At 38.6% G+C, this 23346-nt stretch overlaps 1 protein-coding gene across 1 annotated transcript in view; it reads right to left on the bottom strand.

Annotated features, from left to right (window-relative positions):
• Positions 1–3918: 3918 nt before the first annotated feature.
• LOC131916850 (olfactory receptor 2Y1B-like) overlaps positions 3919–23346 on the bottom strand; it is a 69962-nt gene continuing 50534 nt past the window's right edge. The window contains exons 3-4 of the mRNA XM_059270414.1: positions 6412–6574; positions 3919–6250 (exon numbers count right to left, since the gene is read on the bottom strand). Of these exons, the coding sequence (XP_059126397.1) occupies positions 4673–5587 (915 nt within the window). The 5' untranslated portion in view covers positions 5588–6250; positions 6412–6574 and the 3' untranslated portion in view covers positions 3919–4672. The remainder of the gene's footprint in view (positions 6251–6411; positions 6575–23346) is intronic.

The raw sequence follows: 23346 nt of genomic DNA, 5'->3' as shown, positions 1-23346 counted from the left end.
AGTCAATTTAAACTAAATGGAGTCCTAAGAGTAAGACCACAACTATAAAACTCCTGGAGGAGATCACAGGGGAAAATCTCCTTAACCTTGACTTTGGCAGTGTGTTTTGGGGCTAGCGTATGATAGCTCAGAATTAAAAAGTAAGTAAATGAGTATTTAAAAATGGAACTACATCAGGGAAAAATCTTCTGAAATGAAAAAGAAATGTTCAACAAATGCAAATAGCAGTCTACAGACTGGGAAAATTTACTTGAAAACCATGAGACTGATGAGAAGGCAATGTCCCAAGTTTATGACTAACTCTTACAGTAGAAGAAAAACTGAAAACCCATTTTAAAAATAGACACAGGTCATTACTCCATAGAAGACTTTAAACATTTTCCAACAAACATATGAAATCTGTTTGCTGCTAGTAATCACCCGGAAATATATATTGATGTCACCTATTCTCTCTAGGATGAATGTTTATGAAAAGATAAGAGGTGTTAATGATGGTATGGAAAAAGTGAAAACAACTCTTTTGTAAGTGGGTGTGTAGATTGGTATCGACATTAGGGATAATAATAGGGCGATTCCTTAAGAAATTTAAAATGAGGCTGGAGAGATGGCTCAATGGTTAGGAGCACTTGCTGCTCTTCCACAGGACCTGGGTTTGATTCCCAGCACCCACATGGTGACTTCCAAGCATCTGTGACCCCAGTTCTAGGGTGCCTGATGCCCTCGTTTGTGCTCCTTGGGCACTAGGCATACATGTGGTGCACAGGCGTATGTATAGACAAGACACTCATATGCATTTAAAAAGAATTAGCTTAATTTAAAATACACACACACACACACACACACACACACACACACAGAGAGAGAGAGAGAGAGAGAGAGAGAGAGAGAGAGAGAGAGAGAGAGAGAGAGATTATAAACATAACTACCAGAGGATTTAGAGCTCTTTCTTCTGAGTTGATGAAAGCAAATGAAATTACCTACTTTTCAAGATGTCTGCAATCTGTGATCATCCTTTCTGTACTTTAGTTCATCATAGTCTCTTGTATAATATTTGAAGAACCAGCCTCAATATTATACATCCCAGGGGCTCAGGAGAGAGAACTACTAATGGCGAGGACTATTTTTGGGAAATAGAATCTCAGCACACCGAGCTCTATAGTCTACTTGCTTTAATTCCTCTGGCATAACATCCTTTATACACAGCTTCAGTTCTGTTCTCGTGTCTAGCTCCTTTCTTGCCTGATTTCTCTATATTTATCTACTGTCCCCTCTAGGTTCTATCTTAATACCTTCATCTAGTTCTGTCCCTTCTAGGTTCTCATCTATCTAGTTCTTTCTCCTATCAGCTCCTCTCTCATCTCCTTCTCTCTCATCTGGCCCTTCCTCATCTTGTTCTTCCCCATCTGGCTCTTCCTCATCTTCCATCTCGTTCCTCTAGTCCTCTCTTCTAGCCCTTCAATCTAGTTCTTCCGCATCTCAGTTTGTTCCTCTCAAGTTCTTACCCGTCTAGTTCTTCCATTCTCTTTCCTTTTCTCCATCCTGTGCCCTGGAAGACCCGGTATATAAAGGGAAGGTCCGAGCTAAATTGTGTAAAGCTATTACTTAACGTCCACCTCTCCTTGTGGAATTTACCTTAAGTCAGGAGACTTGTATGTGGGCTGTTATCACTGTTAGTCCTCAGAAACTGGGTGATCACCTGGGCGGTGTCTCCTTGTGAAATTTACCTTAAGTCAGGAGGCTTGTATGTGGTTGTTATCACTGTTAGTCCTCAGAAGTTGGGCACCCACCTGGGTGGTGTTTCCAGTAGTCCTTGAAAGTGGCTAAGGGAGATAATCTGATTCCAGAGAAAGCCTTTCCTGAGGCTGTTCTCCAAATACCTGGAATGTGTATCTCCAGAGAGTGATCAGTCCACACTGTTAGCCCTTCTTAGGGAAAAGTCAATTGGGAAAACTATGAAGGCACACATGATTTTCATAACAGAATACAACTGATATATAACAAGCCAAGTAACACCAAAAACTCCTTGGGATTTGGCTTCCTCTGGAGGAATTCCCTGATTCCTCCAGGTAGTGGCTTGCCATAACCAGCTGAGTTCTTACGATATATTCCTGTGGCCTGCAGCAATAGTCAAGTTATGAAACTACCCTAATATCCACCAATGGTCTGTCTAATGGATAAAGAAACTGTGACGTTTGTAAGAAAATATGATTGAGTCCATGAAAATACCTTGTTGTATGCTACTGTATGATAAGCTAGAACATTAAAGTAAGTGAAATAAAACAAAGAAAAATATCACATTAGCTTGTTTATTCCTAGATTTTTTTTAAGTTAATGCTGTGTAGCTGTTTCCTCTGGATTGTAAGGTTCCTTGCTGGAGGGAGAGGGAAGCTCACCAGACTTATGAAACTTACAAGAACTTCTCAGGCCTCAGAGGCACATGAACGTCACATGACTGACAAGGCCCCTCTTCAAGACTGTAAAAACAACAGTAGTACATCTGCCTGCATGTGGTGCAGGGGGCTCCAGGAGCACAGCTATCATGATTGACACCCGTGCTTGAGTAAGACTCTCCAATGATGCAGCTCCCTTAGCCACCTACACTTCTGTAACAAACTCCAACTGAATCACGGGTTCACTAAGTTGGACTTGGATGGAATTGTTTCTTCGGTTTATCATTGCTCTCTTCATGGGTGTGAAGAGACATGGAGAGATGTGGATTAAAGAATACAAAATTTTAGATATCTAAAAAAATTTTAGATATCTAAGATGATGAACAAGTCTAGATTTCTAATTACAAAATAGTGATATAGTTAATAAAATTTTACTACATGAGTAGTTGTGTTCAGTAAGTAATTGTTAATACTTAGATCTTCTCTAATGCAAAAAGAGGTTAGAAGATTTAAGTAAGATGACAGATAAATTAATTTGCTTCAGATACTGGTGACCTTACTTCCTCTATGGAATCAATAACTTCCTTTCATGAATCTCAAGCATATGCAAGTATTTTTATTTTAAAAACTGACAAACTAAATATAAAATAAACCATAAAAAGAAAAGGCAAAGGGTAAGCTGTTATTCTACTGCGTGTAAAAATTGTCACATCTAACTACTCTATCATAGTAAAGAGACTTGGGACTCTCTGACTCTGGAGTGGCTTAGGGATCCATGCTCTCTGATGACCAATTAGCTACTGTCCTGGATGGGAAGATCCTGATGGGTTTAGGTTTCCATGGAGATGCAATTTCCTTCTCACAAGATAAGATTTGTGAAAAGTCACTGATGGCTGTGTGCCTAGATACACTAGTGGCTTCTTCAGATTCCTTGAACATGAAATGTGTTTCCACTAATATAATTGAATTGCTATGTTCTCTGTAAGCGAAATAGTAAAACATAATAACCAGAAAACAATTTTATTGAATTTTATTCTGTGTCCAAATAAACACTTTTTTCTATTAAGTTTTACATATACTTGAATTATTTAGACCTTGATAAACAAAACAGAAAAAAATACATTTTTGTTACATTTATTGGCTAGTACCTTGAGCTAATAAATACAAAATGACGATGCAATCTTAGGTAGCAGCTAGCTGGATAAGATTTAGAGCAAAATAGGGCACATTCAAATAACAAATCTGGGCAACCTAAAAATAACAACACAAAATAATTATCTGGCTTTTGGTCTCTTGATAAGTATAACGAATATGAGAGAGGAATTTGCCTGTATTCCACACTGAGATAATTAAATGTAATAACTCAGAATGTTCTATAAGCACAGGGCTTGAGTTATATTAAGAGTTCTGGAAATGAGAACTGTTATAGATTAGTTGACGCTATAAAGCACACTATTTGACCTTTTACCTAAGAATAGGTAATTAAGAAGAATCTAGAACATTGGAAAGAATCAGTCAGACAAAGCAGTGATGTCTACTAATTAAGCTCATGTTTGGTTTTCTCTCCAGTTTCTCTAGTTTCTTCTCATTCATGAACATTATCATCTTTCCCATGTCAAGCATCATTTCTGAGTTGCACCGTACAGCTGAGGAAAAAGCAATGCCTGCCCCCTTTTTACAGAATGCCTCCCTAATACTTCTTTGCATGTGACCCCAAGTAGAAAAGCAAGACTCACATCTGGCCTCTACATGCTTCATGATATACCACTAATCATTATTTCCTTATGTTCTCCAAATATCACAGAAAGATATCTACCTCAGTAGAACTTAAAAAGAGGTCATGTGATGTGAAGGGACATAGGCAGGAGAAGGGAATTAGAAGCATAGGCATTGATGCAAATCTTTGACATAGGGCATTCTGCATGGCACCATGCTAGAAATCTGAAGGCACTGCCATCAGAACAATGCTTCCCTGTCTCCCAGGCTTACCTAGAAACTGTCTCCACTTTGTACAAGAGGAGACAATATCCACTTCCTAAGCATCATGTTACAAATCAACTCTTACTCCCTGTATCATATGGATTATAGACAATTACAAAGCATTTCAAAATACCCTCCGTACTTCCAACTTCAGAACAAGGAAACATCAAACCCATAGTGTCTGTTGAAGCTTATTTTTTTACTAACCAATTGCTTTGCAAGGACAGGATGAGTCTGTAATTCAAGAGCTGTTAAACCAAATTGTACTGGTTGTCCTTTGGTCTTCTATCCTGAGTCTGTGCCTACCGTAGCACCTTCCACAGAGCCCCCTTCACATCCTTGTTCCTCAGGGTATAAATCAGAGGGTTGAGCATGGGGGTGATGATAGTATAAAAAAGGGCAACAAACTTCCCCTTGCTCTCGGAATAACTGCCCTTGGGTTGTAAGTATGTGTAGATGGCTGCACCATAAAACATAGAAACCACCACAAGGTGGGACCCACAAGTCCCCAGGGCCTTTTTGCACCCTGCCATTGACTTGGTCTTCAGCACCGCCTGAGCAATGTTTGCATAGGAGCCCAGAATTAATGCTACAGGAAATATCAAGATTACAACTCGGGCCACAAACATTTTGGCCTCTGTTCCTTCTGTGTCCTCACAGGCCAACTTCAAGAGAATAGGCATCTCACAGAAGAAGTGGTTCAGCTGGTATCCACAAAGAGGCATAGCCATCATCAGGCTTGTCTGAATCAGAGAGTTCATGAATCCTCCTACCCATGAAGCAATAGCTAGTGAGAGGCAGAGAAGGGGGTGCATGATGGTCGTGTAATGCAGGGGACGACACACAGCAGCATAGCGGTCAAAGGCCATCACCACCAGGAGCACACTCTCCGTGGAGGCCAGAGCAAGGAAAAGGAAGAGCTGGGCCACACACCCTCCATAGCTGATGGTCCTGTCATATCCCTGGAGGTTTATCAGAAGCTGGGGCACAATGCTAGTGGTGTAACAGAGGTCCAGGAAGGAGAGATGGCAGAGGAAGAAGTACATTGGTGTTTGAAGTCGAGCATCCAGTTGTGAAAGAATAATGATGGCAGAGTTGCCAAAGAGAGTTAGGGAGTAGAATATGGAAATGAGAACAGAAAAAATGAGTTCCAATTGAGGAAAATCAGAGAAGCCCACTAAGATGAAGCCTTGTCTAAAACTGGTGTTGAAACCCATAGCTTTTATGTGCCAAAATAACAGGAGACAATTCAGTGTCTGCTATGAAGCACACAGATTAGAACATTGTTCCAGACAATCCTGAAATACTCCAAAATCAAGCTCTTTCTTTTCTATTTTTCTAGTTCAGTTTTATCCAGTCTTAAATTCTTACTCATGTCCTCTTCAGACTGGAAATCATGGGATCAGGAGTATTATCTTTTGTTTGACCTATAACCCTGGCACCCTATGTGTCCTGAACTTTATCTAGCTCCCTTAATCTCAATGGATACCTCACTGTCTGATAGCAGAGACAGCATCTTTCCCACCTTCCCACCCTGATGTTAAGATCTAACCCAGTAACAGGTAATAGCAGAGTTTCTTTGAAAAATATAAAGAGTCAAATGTAGCATTATTATTCTCTATCAGTCTCTTTGGCTCTTCTTTGGTCCAGTTGGCAGAGTGTTTCATGTAGGTGAAGATCTAGGACTATCCAGGATGAGACCGCAATTCTGTCCCCACTGCCCCATTTCCTCAGTGGCTGTGACCAGCACCACAAACCCAGAAGCCCTGCTCATGACCAGCTGTCAATTTGTTCTCTTGTTAAGTCTGCTGAACTAGAAGGTTAATGAGTTGGTGCTGGACCAATGATGCCAGGAAGCCATTTGGACAACATCTTTGATGCTGTTGAAGAAAAGATGGAGAAGTTGAATGATTCAATAAAGTATTAATTTACATATAGATAAATCAATACATTGAAGTTCTTTCTTAACAAACACAGTAATAGATCTTTGTGATGGCATCAAAGATGTCATTGTTATAGGTTTTTTAATATGCATACTTACAAGTTTATAATGTCAAAGTTGGCCTTTGCAAGTTCATCGTCTTAGAATGGTATGGTTTATTTTGAGTCCTTATCAGATCCCTGCAGATCAACTCTACCACTGTCTAACTGAAGCACCTGTTCAGACATGTTCACTTCACTCACTTCCGTGAGTCTCAGTTTAGCTATCACAGAACAGATGAAACAAGATTTAAAAAGATTGAATGATATCATATATTCTACAAGCTATTAAGAATATGCTACATGAAGTTTTGTAATATTTTTATTATATATATTTAAATTACTTCCTTTTTGTTGACTTGTGCAAGTTGTACATATACCTGGGGCCTGTGCGATAATTCGCACATACACAGGGTGCACTCACAGAACCCCGTATGCCCTTATTCCCATGACACACCCAGCTTCCCAAACTCCAATGACCACCGTTTTCATTTAGTTTGGCATCTTTACCTTCCACATGAAAAAGACCATGAAGCTCTTGTCTTTCTGGGTCCTGTAGTCTTTGTCTATCTACATCACTAATCTTGACCATGCAACAGGGTGTGATATGTTAACTGTTGTTGTGCCATTTCCAAACCAGTGCGTAAAGTATAAACAGAACTCTGCAAATATTGTTAAGTGAAGTAATGTATGCATTATCCTCCATTAGATAACATAGAACCCATAGAAATATTTGTTTCCAGTGTAACATGAAAGGAATAAACACATATTGTCTCAACATGGTGGATTAAGGTTTTACTGTTTTGACCATTCCTATCCATATTTGATCAACAATGCTGTTCATAATTATAGCTTATCTTGATATTAAAATGTTTATAGATGAATCAAAACTTAGAAACCTAATATAGCAATGATTTGATTTAAGATAATATTAAACAGTAAAAATTGAACTTAGCTTCAGATCTTAAAGTATAGGACTCAAATTGAAAACCTGAAGTTCATCTATTAGAAAATTAGATGGCCTGGGAATGTATCCAGCAAAGACTCAACACAGGCCAGCAGTGTCCACTGGCTGCTGAATCTTAGAAAGTACAAGCACAGACTAGACAAAAATCTAATCAGCGTCTACTTTCACATTGGAGGGAAACCTGGAAGTCATTTCTTCAGCCGCTTGTGTCTCTGTTCCTTGATCTCTGGCAGAGAATCTAAAACAAGTGCTTAAGTGACATCAACCTCTCTCCACTCATCATCACCCGGAGCCTTTTGTTCCTATGTGGCCATGAGTTCCCTACTTCTGCTGATAAATCTAGTATTTTTTCCTATTGTTTCATAATGTTCTTATTAATATCTTCAAGCTTATCAAAATATGATCCATCCAATTCTGGAAGAATGGGATTCTTTTATGGGCTCCATCACTAAACTCAGGCTAACAAGTTCTGCAAAAAAATAATAATAATAATTCAAGTTTCTGAAGCAAAACTATTTTCAATTCTTATCCCTGCCTGTGTATGTCTTACCTCTCCTCATCTGGTTAGTTGTCCACAGAAATTATCTATTATGAAGACTGTACAATTTTTAAAATATAATTTCTCCCTACAATTTCTGTTCTCACCCTCTTCCAGATCTCATTCTTGTAGCATTTGACATGTTGAGTAACTAGTACTTTCCGTTCAGTCTTTTCCCCTACCTTCCTGGATATCTCCTTCCTTCCCTGCATCCTCTGTCATGGTGTCCTCTACCTCCACATTGCTAACTCTCTTCTAACATTATGCTATAAAGTATTCCTGGAAAATTCATCCATTTCAGGGTGTGAGTCACACTCACTGTGTTGATAACACCCAAATATGTCTCCATCCCTATCTATTGTCTGCATTTCAGACTCCCACTGTTTATCTAATTCAATCTTTTTATGTATTTCTGATGTTTTAATAGTTTGGTGCCTGATTGACCATAAAAGGACTTCCCCTTTTAGGTATAGAAATCCTCACAGATAGCAAAGCACTTTCTTTTTTTCTTTTTCTTTCTTTCTTTTTTTTTTTTTTTTTTTTTTTTTTTGGTTTTATGAGACAGGGTCTCTTTGTGTAGCTTTGTGCCTTTCCTGGATCCTGCTCTGTATACCAGGCTGGCCTCAAACTCACAAAGATCCACCTGCCTCTGCCTCCCGAGCACTGGGATTAAAGGCATGCACCACCACCAAAGAGCCCAAAGCACTTTCTTATAAGAAACATCTCATGAAAACAATCAGTATAGAGTCCACATTGCTTCATGCTCTTTTGTTGGTGTCTAACACAGCAGCATCTACCCTCTCGAACACAAGACCAGAAAAATTAGTTGTATCATAAAGCATGCTGAAATTATTTTTTTAAGAACACAGCATCTAAGCTTTGTATGCTTCCTCATACCCTGTGGGTTTTGTCTGCATTTTCTCTCAACTTTCCTTCTTTCTAACAAGCTCTGGCACTGCACTCTGTGGACCCAGGTAACACCATGGCCTCTTCTTGTTGAGAACTGTTGAGCAATGAGCTCCTAATCAAGTTCCAGTTATCTCCTTAAAAGGGGCCTTGATTTAACTTTAACAATAACAACATCTTTGTGTTAGTGGATATCACGTTGCCTGTCATTTTCACTTGTTAGTCCCCTGGACTTCTGCACATTCAACATGAAACTCATCCTTCCCCCTTACAAAAATGCTTCTTCATCTGTGTGCCTTATCTCAGGGAAGCACATCTCAGCTATGCTGGTCACCTAGCCAGAAAATCAGTCACCAGCCTCTACACATACCACTTCATCTACAATAGCATTTCTCAGTCAGAGATGAAGTCATCTATTCAGGAAGATTCTCCAATGTATGCAGACATTTCTGTGTTTTGTTGAGGCCAGGAGTGCTGCTGTGTCTTTTGCAGTGCACATAGCCCCCCATCAACACCACATACACATGAATTATCCAGTCCCAAATGTCAGTTCTGTGAAGGTAACATTCTCACTTCTTGTGAGGATTCTTTTCTACTTTTGTGGGAACTGAAAACTCCTTGGTGTATGGCCCTATGGGCACTTCATCTTCTCACATATCACTTACCATCCTTGACATTAAATTATGACCTTTAGTTTCATCATGCCAGGGCTTCTGAGGAACAGAGCCATGTCTGTATTATTCTTAGAACAAAGATGTGAAAATGTCCTTCATGAGAAGCAGGTATTTTAAATTATGTTTTTAGATTCTAAAGCCAAGAGCAAGTGATTACACTTGATGACTTCTATCCAGTTCAAGTCTTGTGCTATGAGAAAGATGGTAACTCCCCTCTGTTCTCCAAAGCCAAAACTGAGATTTTCAAGGGTAAATCATAATATAAGAAAACTTGGAAGAAAGGAGAACAGACTAAATATAGACTGCCTGGAAAGGAACCTGGCTTCTAGTCACTTGAAAGCTTCCTGTTCATCCAGAGCCTGAGATTTAACTTCTATTACATTGTAAAATGTTCGAGCATTCTCTCAGCAAATTAAGGTAGCATTATACCCAGATGTGACACTCCAGATTTTCTCCTTTTGAACACTCTTGTTAAAACTTTACATGCTCCTAATCCCCTTGACTAAATTAGTTTTATATTTATATATTTGACACAGTTGATTTTTGTAACAGAAAAACTATTGACTGACTATGTTCATGTCTGTATGTGTATGTGTGTAGGAGTATTTATCTCTGCAATAATAAAATTCTTGAGAGCAAAAGACACATTTACATTTTTTCCATTTCTTCATGCCACTCTAATACATCACTGATTTTAACTAAATGGAGCCATGTCTGAGCCAGAAATGCCAATCATCTGACTGAGCATAGGAGGTTCTACCTTATCCCCAACTTTCTTCATTGGGAGAGTCATCCTTAAATAGGCCAGTGTGTGGTAGAATGTGTTCTCACCTTTTATATCCTTTCAGAAGTGTTTCCTCATGATGGGGTTTTTTAAAAATACATTTTAAACTGAAATATAATTGCATTATTTTTGCCCATCCATTTCCACATTCTCAAATCTACAGCTTCTTCTCTGATTATTATTGTGGTATATATATATATATATATATATATATATATATATATATATATATATAATTTCTCTATCTCTTTTTATCTGAATGTATAATTTTTTATTAGCTTCTAGAAGACCCTCCTCACCATGGAACTTCTTTAGGCAACAATGAATCCTTCTTCCTATTCTCCACTACAGCCTCCTCCTCCACAGATTTAATTGTTACCTACTCAGTCCATCCTTTGCATGCTAAAATCTCCCACTATCTCATTCTATCCCACATCTTTCTCCCATGATTTTCAGGATTCCATCACCTTCTTGGCAGAAACAACCAATATTTTCTGGAATGTAGTTAGCTCATTTGACACCCAAACGATAAATGAACAAGTCCACACTCTGCTTTCACACTGACTTCTCATGCAGAGCATTGCCTTCTCTCATGTTGCCATCCTTGTCTACTCCAAGAAGTCTTCCTTGATGTATCAACAGCTCTGACTTTACCCTTAGTCTTTGTCTCCTAGTGATGATGTATGTACCTTATTTTGCATGTTATTGCCTTGGCATCACAGAAGCTAAATTTTGCCAAACACTATTAAGCCAATCTTTACACTTAATGAGAAAACCAAATGTTCCATAGACGTTCAGTGAGTTTCCTAACTTTATGTAACTGGAAAGTTAGTAAAAAAATAGTGTGCAACCTGCTGTGTATACTTGAGTGGGAGGGCAGAGAAAGACCCAGTTAGTGCTAGACTATCTTCTTGCCTGAGTTCCACGTTTCCACCCTCAATCCAGGGACAAAACAGAACCTTGCATAACTGCCTAATGCAAAGCCTATTATTTTCTGGTTTTCTCTGTGGGTGCTGAAGTGCCACTGATCATTACTCACCCACAACTCCACAGAAGAAAACTACTGTGCTTACCTCTCTTGAGTCTATTGGCATCAAAGTTGAGGTGAGATCCACATGGCACTGTTATCTAGGAGCCAGGGAAAGCTACTCACTACTTCAGACCTGATTTCATCTGTAAGGTGAATAGCTTGAGTGAGGGTGACTTTCCTGGAGAGCTTGTGGTAAGAAGTTGTTTCTCCCTTCAGCTGTGGAGGCTGCTGAGATTCATGACTTGGTGTGAGGCCCCATCATCTCCACTATACTTCCTCATGCAGCCTAAGTCATATCCGAAAGCTGTTATAACACCACATCAGTTATTGTCCCTAAAACTGAGCCCTTTGATTCTGTCCTGGGGGCATTGCCTCCTTTAAAATTCACAAAAGGGAGAGTTGTTTATGAGTTAAGTCCCTAGAGACCTGTAGACCCTTACAAGGCAATTAAAAGCAGTCAGTGGGCTCCCCAAGACCGGAATTATGGGCCTCAGTTTTCCCTATTCCCCATATACTGCTCAAATAATAACTTATTATAATTATTCAGTATCCTCAATACACAAACCCCAAAGATGAGGACATGCTATCCCCAAATTGCCTTACTGAAGTAAATGGGACCTGAATAGCTGCCTCCTCTCCCTTAGAAAGCGTCTTGTGCCTTCGCTGAACCAACTCTCTTTTTGAATACACAAACCTCCATCCTGTAGGCATGCTGATTTTTATCCTGAGATTTTTAAATTACTTGCTACATTTCTTTGTTTCTTTCTTTTCTCTCTCTCTCTCTCTCTCTCTCTCTCTCTCTCTCTCTCTCTCTCTCTCTCTCCGTGTGTGTGTGTGTGTGTGTGTGTGTGTGTGTGTGTGTGTGTTGGTATTGAGATCAAAGGACCTCTCCTACCATGTGGGTCACATAAGGTTTGGATGTAAACACATTTGTCCTTTGCTCCCTACCCTGAGTTCTTAAGAAGAGGACAGAAGAGAAAGACTGGAGAATCTAGGGCAACATGTCAGACTTGGAAGCAAATGGTGAAGTCCTTGTCCAACTCACAGAACTTCTCTGAATCTGTATCCAAACGTTGCCATGTAGCCTGCTCTAATATCTCAGGGAAGGGAACCACCCCCTTATATAATTTTTCAGGTCTTCCATTATGAACTGTCCTTTGAAAGTCAATATTCACCTTCATTATCACAAGGAAACTCATCTTCCACATACATAGCAGCTTCTCAAATATTGAGGTCATGATGTTTTTCAAAACTCAACTTCATTTTGTATAATTTATGTATAAAATAACATAAATGTTTTTGGGTATGAGTCCTGTGAGCTTAACTTTCTTTTGGTTTTTCGAGACAGGGTTTCTCTGTGTAGCTTTGGAGCCTGTCCTAGAATTCACTCTGTAGCCCAGGCTGGCCCTGAACTCACAGAGATCTGCCTGCCTCTGCCTCCCAAGTGCTGGCATTAAAGGCGTATGCCACCACCGCCCACTTAACTGTTTAAAAAAACAACTGATTTATTTGTATTTTATGTGCATTGGTGTTCTGCCTGCATGTATGCCTGTGTGAGGGTGTCAGATCCCCTGGAACAGGAATTACAGACAGCTGTGAGCTGACATGTGGATGCTGGGAACCCGGGTCTTCTGGAATAGCAGCTAGTACTCTTAATTGCTGAGCCATTTCTCCAACCCCAAGTTTAAGTTTTAACTGTAATTTAAAAATTAAATTTAACAGGAAGAAATAGTGACTGATTTTTAATATGATGTACTTTTTATACTCTGCCCTTTTCTTGTTGGCATGTTATATTTAATTTCACCACTTTTGTATTTTTTTGTCTTTTGTTGCCTACTTTAATCTCATATACACACACTTATATAACAATATGTATCATAATGATTTTGCTCTTGTTTGTGAATTTCTCATGTATGTTTTAGGATTGTTCTGTGTGTTTCTTCATAAAGTCAACAAGTACTCATTACTATTCTCATGTATAATTCATATATATTCCCCCTCATCCCAACCTTTCCCATTTTCTATCTTTCTTATCTACTCCTCCTTATAATCTACAACTATGACTCCATAGCTTTGACAATCTCTAAAGTGTAAGGATATTAGCAGTATCCTGCTGTGGAATGTCTTTCTGTATGTTGTAAACATATGTTGCTTTCATTGGTTGATAAATAAAGCTGTTTGGCCAATGGCAAGGCAGAATAAGGTTAGATAGTGCATCCAAACTGAGGATAGAGATGAAGAAGGGTGGAGTGAGCTGGAAGCTGTGAGTTGCATCCAGGAGAAGCACAATAGGTAATGCCATAAAGCCAAGTGACTAAACATAGATTAATAGAAATGGGTTAAATTAAGTTATAAGAGCTAGTTGATAATGAGCCTGAGCCATACAGGCCATAAACATCTGTGTGTTTTTTTACTTGGGACAAAGTGGCCACAGGACCGGGTAGGACACAGAAAAACTTCCAGATACAGTATCCTAGAAACTTTTCTGCCTTGATATTTTTCTAAGGAGTCTGCTGTGGATGATTGATTGATAAATAATGTGCTGATTGGCCAGTAGCCAAGCAGGAATTATAAGTGGGACAAGGAGAGAAAAGAATTCTTGGAAGTGGAAGTCTGAGGCAAAGAGACGCTGCCAGCCGCCTCGATGAGAAGCAGTTGTTAAGATATCGATAAGCCATGAGCCACGTGGTAACTTATAGATTAATAGAAATAGAAATGGATTAATTTAAGGTATAAGAACAGTTAACAAGAAGCCTGCCATAGCCATACAGTTTAATAATACAAGCGTCTGTATGTTTATTTTATAATTGGCTAGAGGACTGCTGGGGCTTGGCAGGACCTGGAGGGAAAAACTCTAGCTACAGGAGTCTAATGCTGGTTTGTATCCTGCCCACCTGACTTCCCTTCTACTCCTAATCTCAGTCACTAAAACCTTGCTATACCCCATATTACCCTCGTTAGTTTAGCCTCCATAGTTATTGAGGTTAACTGAATCATGGTTGTTAGTTGGCTATTATGGCATTTGCCTACTGAGCATAGCCAGCTGCTGGGTATACTATAAGAGATAAGTTATAAGACAGACAAAACTAACACTGTGATGCCAAAGGGGGATTGCTGTCACACAAACACTTTCCTGAAACACTAGATAAAACCTTAGTTTGGTTCCTAGTTGGTTCTTAGTTTGTTTCACACCATGTTTTTAAGACAAAACTTGTGCCATTTAGGCTAAGACTCAGTAAGAAACAAAGTTCCCGTGATGAAAAGGCATTGTGGTAACAGTACTGGGATGAAGTATATCACTGTTGTTCAACAGAAATGATGGGTTGACAAAGGTGGACCTCCAAGGCCAACTCTAGAACCTGCTCCAGCATCCTTATAAATACATTTATTTTTTTTAAAAAAGTTCATTAGGCAGGAACAGAATCCTATGTACCCACAGACAGACTGACAACATAAGCAAGATACGTAAAACCACATTCATTCTTTCTAGAGCTGGTACATTTACACATATTTGTGTGCAACCCAGCCCTAAACAGGATGTCTCCAGTAAAGCCTCCAGGGAACTCTGAAGAAGAGAAGGCAGAAAGAGTGTAAGAGGCAGAGGCAATGGAGGACATCAAAGAAACAAGGCCCTCTATATCAACATGGTCACACACATATGAACTCTCAGAGACTGAGGCAGCATGCACAGGGCCACCATGGGTCTGCAGCAGTTGGGGGCCTAGAGCTAAAAGGAGAAACCCAGAGGCTATCTCCAATTGATAGTCACTTGCAAAAGAAATTTTAGTTTCCTCCAAGGGAGTCTCACTGGGGGGAATAAAAAACAACTCTTAAGGGAAGGCTGCATGCCCAGAAGTAGATGGCCAACAGAAAATAAACTCAGTGGTATCTTTGGAGGTTCTTTGTCTTATAAGGTAGTATCAGGGAACTTAGTATTTTTAACTTTACCTTGTTTTTATAATATATATATTTTTTCTCTCTTGTTAATGCACAGGTCCTTTGCATGTATATTATGGCTTCCAGTTTATTGTTTTTATGGGATTCCTGAGTGTGTGTATGAGTGGGTCTCTGTTTTTTGTCCCTTCTCTTGGACTCTTTTCCTTCTGTTTGTTTTGTTCTATTCCAATGTGTTAGCTTATGATTTATCCTATTATATTTTATTATTGCCCCATAAACACCTGTCTGTTTGCTAATGAGCAACAGAAAGGGGGTGGATCTGGATGGGATCTGGAGGTGGGAAGAAACTGGGGGGAGTGTAAGGGGAGGAAACAGTGATCAGGACATATTATGTTTGGGGGGAAAATCTATTTTCAATAAAATGAAAACAAAACTGTGTGCAAGATCATCAAAAGCAAAGAAAGTGTCTCAGAGTTGTGGGATGTTCTGTATGGTGAATGTGTTGCTCTGATTGGTCAATAAATAAAACACTGATTGGCCAGTGGCTAGGCAGGAAGCATAAGTGGGACAAGGAGGAGAATAAAGCTGGGAAGTAGAAGGCTGAGTCAGAGACACTGCCAGCCTCTGCCATGACAAACAGCATGTGAAGATGCCGGTAAGCCACAAGCCATGTGGCAAGGTATAGATTTATAGAAATGGATTAATTTAAGATATAAGAACAGTTAGCAAGAAGCCTGCCACAGCCATACAGTTTGTAAGCAATGTAAGTCTCTGTGTTTACTTGGTTGGGTCTGAGCGGCTGTAGGACTGGCGGGTGAAAGAGATTTGTCCTGACCCTGGGCCAGGCAGGAAAACTCTAGCTACACAGAGTTGTCTCCTAAAGAGAAGGATTTTGTAACTACTTCTTGGGATTGGATGGAGAGGGCTAATCTCTGTTACTGCAGATTACAGTCAAGGGCTCTTCCACACATAATGCAGCAGCTAACCAATTTCAAGCTCATGAGGAGTCTCTCAGTAAGGATAATAAAAGAACCAATAAGCAGAAAGGCAGAGCCATACAAGTAATAACATCACCGGGTGGCTCTTATAACATAGCTTATCCTGTCACCAGCCATGAGAAGCCAGCAGATGATACACATCCTGAAGAAGGTATAGAATATCTCTGGCAACCTATGCATATGAGAGAGTTAAAAATATATATTTTTTGAGAAATATATATATATATATATATATATATATATATATATATATAGAGAGAGAGAGAGAGAGAGAGAGAGAAATATATTTATTTTTCTCTGTGTAGTTTTGGTGCCTGTCCTGGATCTCACCCTGTAGACCAGGCTGGCCTTGAGAAAGTTAAAAAATATTAAGGAAGTGATAGTCTCCTATTGAATACATTCAACATATGTAAGACAGATACTAAAAATGTGATCTTCTAGAAATAGAACCATGTCAGATGACTAAAATCAGTTAATTTCAGCTGTATCAGAGTACAGCCAGCAGTTATAATGGAAAAGCTGGTTTAGAGAAGAGGCTAATGCTCTTGACAACAATGTAAAAATCAGAGGTTTAGAGATCTCCCAAGACCAAATTCTTGGTGAGGGCCGTTTGACTGATATAAAAGTACAAACTACCTTGGATGAACAATCATTATCTCTGTGCTGTACAGCAGCTTTAAATGCTTGGAATAAAATTCCAGAACCAGGGAAACTAACTGAGCTATATATGAAGGTTTTCAAAGGGTCAAAAGAACCAACCATTTACTGATTGTTTACAAAGGCTGACCATGGTTGTAAACAAGACAATATCAGATCCACAATTAAGACAAGTATTAACTCAATCTTTGGCTTTTAATAATGCCAATACAGAATGCAAAAGAATACTTACACCTCCTTTAAAGGTCAGGTCAGCATCTTTGGAGAAATAGATTCAACATGCAAACGGTGTTGAGTCTCTTAACTATGGTAATGAGGCTTGGATAGGAGAGGCAGTTCTCAAAGGTGGAAGGAGGCATGCAGGTAACAAATGTTTGTGTGGTAACCAGGCCATATGAGAAGAAATTGTACAGATTGTGCTCCTAGAAGCAATGCTTCTTTTAGAAATAACCCAAAAAGGAGAGCTCAACCTCCTGGATTATGTAGAAGATGCAGCAAAAACCAACATTGGATCAATGAATGTAGATCAACATATGAGGCAACCCTTTACCAGTGGGAAAAGGCCTCTGGGGGCTTCTTGCAGACCCACAAATCAAACATGGAAATTTATATAAAGGAAATTTCTCCTCAGGACTATTAAGTATCCCAGTACCTAATGTAAAGAATGATACTGCACTGGGTGATAGAAAAACTTTGATAGATGAATCAAAAAATTCCAAAAAAACACCATAAAATGAATATTTTGGCACACTTCCATAAATGAATAAAGACCAAAGCTTAAAGTGCAAATTAATAACATTGTCCATGAAGGATTAGTGGACACAGATGAGGATGTGACTATAATTACACCAAATTCATGGCATCCGAATCAGCCTGTTCAAGAGATAGATGTCCAATTTCTAAGGATTGGAACCCTATCTCAGGAAAAACAAAGTTCGAGATGGGTTGAATGCCTAGGACCAGAAGGACAAAGAGGAAGGCTGAAGCCATATGTGGCAAATGTAGCAGTGAATCTTTGAGGCCAAGATCTGTTACAGCAACGGAATACTCAGATTAAAATTCCTCCCATATCAGGAGTGGAATATAGACTAATTCATGTTTTGGGGAATAATATTATAAGATATTGTAAAAAAAAAGAAAAAACAGCCACCAACCATTCCGGCTGTATATAAACAGAGCACAACTGCTGTTGAACTCTCAGAAGTACCAAGAGCCCTATCTTTAAAATGGCTAATGGATAAACCTGTATGGTTGGAAAATGGCCTATGATACAAGAGAAACTACAAGCTTTAGAACAGCTGGTTCAGGAGCAGTTAAATGCTCAACACATAGAAGAATCTACCAGCCATTGGAATTCTCCTGTATTTGTTATTAAAAAGATTATTGGTAAATGGAGAATGCTGACACATCTGAGAGCCATAAATAAAGTAATTCAGCCTATGGGCACCTTGCAGAATGGGATGCCCTTGCCCTCTCTGTTACCTACAGAATGGACTATTATAGTTATTGACTTAAATATAAAGTTATTGACTGTTTCTTTACCATACCTCTACAAGAAGAGGATAGAGAAAAATTTGCCTTCACAGTACCTGTTTATAATAATTCCAAGCCAATGGAAGGTCCTCCCACAGGGAATGTTAAAAAGTCCTACCCTGTGCCAATATTTTATGCAAAAACCATTGGAAATAATTTGTGCAAAATTTCCACAATCTATAATCTACCATTATATGGATGATACCTTATTAGCTGATCCAAAGTTAGACAGAAAACATGTTTGAAGAAGTAAAGAAAGTTTTTGCCTTGCTGGGGATTACAAATTGCTCCTGAAAAAATACAAAGAGGAAATTCTATTAATTACATAGGATATAAGATAGATCTATGGAAAATTAGATCCCAGAAAGTACAACTTGGGAGAGATTGACTGCAGATTCTTAAAGATTTCAAAAAATTGTTAGGAAGCATTTCCAGCTTACAGAACATCATTGGAATATCTAAAGATGGACTAGGAATTTTGGCCAATACCCTAAAAGGGGACAAGGACTTAATTAGTTCAAGAGAATTATCATCTGAAGCTGGGAAGGAATTGGCTCTAGCAGAAAAGAAAATACAAGAGGCACATGTGAATCATGTGAACCCAGAACTTAACTGCATTCTGGTCATACTCCCCTCCAGATACTTCCCCACAGGGATTTTGATGCAGAGGGAAGATATTATATTAGAATGACTATTTCTATCACATAAACTGAGTAGGAAGTTAAAGACTTATGTAGAAAAGAGCTCTGATTTAATTCTAAAAGGAAACTTAAGGCTTCATCAGTTGTCAGTTGACAGGAATGGACCCAGCAGAAATTGTAATACCTTTAACTAATGAGGAAATTTCCTCTTTATGGAAATATAATGAATATTGTCAAAGAACCTACAGTAACTTTTTGGGAGAGATAACAATTTGGAAGATTAAAATCTGTACAACATACCATTGACACCTACTCAGGATTTCAATAGGCAATTCCTATGAGTTCTGAAAAGGGTGACTCTCTGATTACACACCTATTAGAAGTTATGGCCATCATGGGAATACCTGTATAAATTAAGACTGATAATGCTCCAGAATATATCACGAATAAAATGAGACAGTTTTTTGCCTATTACAATATAAGGCATGTTACAGGTATACCACACAATTCCACAGGCCAAGCAGTCATAAAAAGATCCAATCAAACTTTAAAGGATATGATAAATAAACAGAAACAGGTACAATGACTCCTAGAAATAGATTACATAATAATTTATTAACTTTGAATTTTCTCAATGCTGATGAGAAAGGAACAACAGCTGTGGAGAGACATTGGACAACAGAAAAAACTCCTGAGCTAAACCAACCAGTTAAAGATGTGTTGACCTTGGAATGGAAACCAGGATACATCCTACATTGGGGAAGGGGTTTTGCTTTTGTTTCTGCAGGAGAGGAAAAGCTATGGATACCAACAAAATTAATAAAAATTCACTTCAAACAGGAGAAACCTCTTGATGAGGAGAAGTAATAACTCATCCACCGATGTGACAGCTCTACAACGTTGTAAGAAAAATTCAACAAACATGGGTCGGGGCAGGGTTCTGTTTTTGTCTTTATAGGATAATAGAAATACCCATCTTCAAGAAATCATAAGGTCTTGGACACCTAGACATCTACCACATAAAGGAAGGACCTATTGTTACCAATATACTCTACAGGGTAATATCTCAATGCCTAACTTCTCTATCTCTTCAACTCTAGAATAGTTGTGGTCCCAATTCAATTACAAATCAAGATGGCTTTGGAGTTGGAATATGGCTCTCTCCTTCTCTAATCCCAAGCGTATTGCTAAAAGAAAAATTAGGAGATTGTGTCACAAATCAGAAGAGCCAACTGGTGTGAGACAGAAGAAAACCAATAATCTAAAGGCTGTTGTTGTCAAGATTCTATTTTTTTCCATGCTTGTCCTTGCTTTCTGGGAATCCCTTCTTGACCCAGTGTAAATCCAAACTTTCCATTTTGATATTAATAATGTTCAAGTTTTCCACAGTGAAAAATAAGTCTTTCCAATAACAATTTCTAAAGTCTCCAAAAGAAAGATGGTGCTACACCACAACTCTACTCTGTCCAGAAAGATGCCATTGTTTCTAAGAACATTACTCAATGATCAGCTTTGGACTGAAAACTGTTCAGAACAGTTCTAAGATGAGATGGTCTATCATACTATACCTCTAGCCAGAATCTCAGACAATCTTATTCATTACTCTGAGACTGGCTGCAGACTCTACAACTAGCCCTATTGAGACCTAACTATCTAAGCTTTCTTACAGGATGCCACAGAGATACCATCACCCCATAAACAGCAGGAAGCAATTCTAAGAAAATGATGCCCTCTTTAACAAAGGTTTAATTTTTCTCAGGGTATGGATGGATGGTTATAAAGTTGGGGGTGGAACAATAAAATTTAGAGTCAGTATTCTCCTTTAGAAAAGAAAGAGGGGAAAGGATAAGTATAGTATATTAATGTAGATTATTGTACCTACTAATACACTGATTTGGCAAACTATCAGTCTTGGATAATTTGCACTGATATGGATTCTTGTATATTGATACAAATATAAACTATTCTTATATTCCTATTTCAGATAATTTATATATTGATATAAATACAAGACTGTATTTGTTGTATTCTACACATATTCCTACTCCTGTTTGAAATATTTTGTATATTAATACAATTGAAATATTGTATTTATCATACTGTATATATGTTCCACCTCTGTTGAGGATATTTTGCATATTGATACATATTAAGGATATTGTTGTCATATTGCATATTGCACTATAAATTTCTACTTCTGTTTAAGATATTTTGTTATTGTCACAATTTTGAGGTCATTGTCCTTATATAGTAAATCAGCTCACAGACTGTTTATCTTGTTAATGTGAAGCATTAGTCCTTAAGTTATTAAAGTAGATAAGACTTACAGAACTATAGTCACCAATGCTTGCCATTTCTATAGTTATGCTAGTTAGGTTGTCCAGACTTATAGAAACATATGTCATATGGATAGGTAATCTTCAAATACTTCATAGACTTAGAAAAATATGTCATTAAAATGTTTTGATAACTTACAATTGTGTTGATATGAGACACGATTGCTCCTGGCAGCACCAATCTGATCCCAAGAGAGTATTGGGTTTCTAGATATTTCCATTTGGAAGCTTGTTTTCCACTTGGCACAAAATGGCCTAATGGGCAAAGAACTGCTCTTGCCTCAACTGCTGATAGTATGAATGCTGTCCTTTCCAGATGAGCAGGACACAAGGAAAAACAACTACTGAACTCTGCCAAGTCTGGGTAAGATGGTCTTTCAAAATTCCTGCTTCTGAAAATGGTCTGTCAGATATTCTAGGCCTGTAGCCAAATTGGATGACCTAATGATGCTGAGACACTTTAGGTGACTGTCTAGGCTGCCAGCTATCTCTGTCTATTCTTGCAAAAACTTTGGAAATTGCTTGCTTTCATTTTCCATCTTCTCAGATATTTTTATTTTCCTTCTCAGGTCTTTGAAGGAGTTGAAAACTGGATAGTTACAGTTACAATCTTCTCCTATCTTAGCTAGAACATATTAGTACTAGATTTAGAATCTTCAAGATAGGACAGCTATTGGAGTAATCTCGGTAATTTGCCATTTACCTATGATCTGAACATTTAGCATGTTTTTCTTGTTTGATGTTCTTTTTGGTTGTAGTTCCATTTTTGTTTATGTTATTACCCTTTGTTTTTCCTGGACAATACATGATAATCACTTGTATTGTATATAGTTTGCATTAAGTTTAGAACCTTCTTATTTAGACAAAAAGGGGAAATGTAGTGGTATTTGCTCTGTCCATGGCCAAGGAGGCAGTGCTTCCTGCCCTTGTATGTGACCTCTTAAAAGGTGAGGGGGAAAGGTCACATGTTCCTTCTCCCTGCTCCTGCCTGAAGGTGGATTCACTGATGGTAAGATCAGAGGATGACTTCAGCTCTCTACTCTGTTCTGTTTTCATGAGTGTATTTCCTCAATTTACCTTAATAAATTTCCCTAATACTTCTTAAACAGACTACCATAGATTCATTGCTTTAGAGGAGGTCAGGGGTTCCACTAAGGAAGCTCCAGCTACTATTTTCTTAAATGAATATAAAGCAGCTGCGAAATTACCTTCTAAACATTTGTGGTTTTGGTTTTTTTGTGTGTGTGTGTACTTATAAATCATTACTACTATTAACCTCAGTTGCTCATGGAGGGAGACTTCTCTTTAGCAACAAGAAGTATAAAGTAGGTTCACAACTGTCCATGCTTCTGAGATGAAGTGACTGTGGCTCTGGCATAGTGGTCCAATACTAAGGTGTAGATGGAGAAAAACTATCAAACATCTGTATCACCTGCTTCAAGATTCAGATCCCATTGGGGAAGAGGGTACAGAAAGAATGTAAGTACCCAAAGAAGTTATTTTTTGTGGTTCTTTCCTCTGCATTGAAACTTTCCCTCTTTGAAGGTACAAGGAGGTTCCTTAAGGCTTAGAAAGTAAACAAAAGGAACAAGTCTCAAGAAGTTCCTGAAACTAACGAGAAGTACACCAGTCTTCCCCAAGTTTACATAAGCAGAGACAACTGCTATGGAGAAGAGACTCTGTCTGACTAGCTGAGACATCTGCAAGTAGGGCAGGGAAGTCCAGGAATGCGGCTTTCCTGTGCCATCACCAATACTGGGATGGGCTTTTTGGTAATGCAGCTGCCTTTGAGCCTTTTACACTTCTGTAAGTGACCCCAAATGAGTCCCTGGTTTGCTAAGGTAGAGTTGGATGAATTAACTTCTTTGGTTTGTTATGGTTCATCTATCTTAGGTGAGTAGATGTTTCCTCACATCTGCCCAGGAAAATTCACAAAATACCTTTTGAGGTGAGAATTGTATTTTTGCATCAACCAAAGAATACAACAAAATATAACAACTTTGGCAATACTGTGAAAGGCTTAATGACATGGTTG

The sequence above is a fragment of the Peromyscus eremicus genome, chromosome 8a, assembly GCF_949786415.1.
Source record: "Peromyscus eremicus chromosome 8a, PerEre_H2_v1, whole genome shotgun sequence".
NCBI classification, from domain to species: Eukaryota; Metazoa; Chordata; class Mammalia; order Rodentia; family Cricetidae; genus Peromyscus; species Peromyscus eremicus.
The sequence above is the reverse complement of the archived record's forward strand: the minus strand, read 5'-3'. Positions and strand labels throughout refer to the sequence as shown.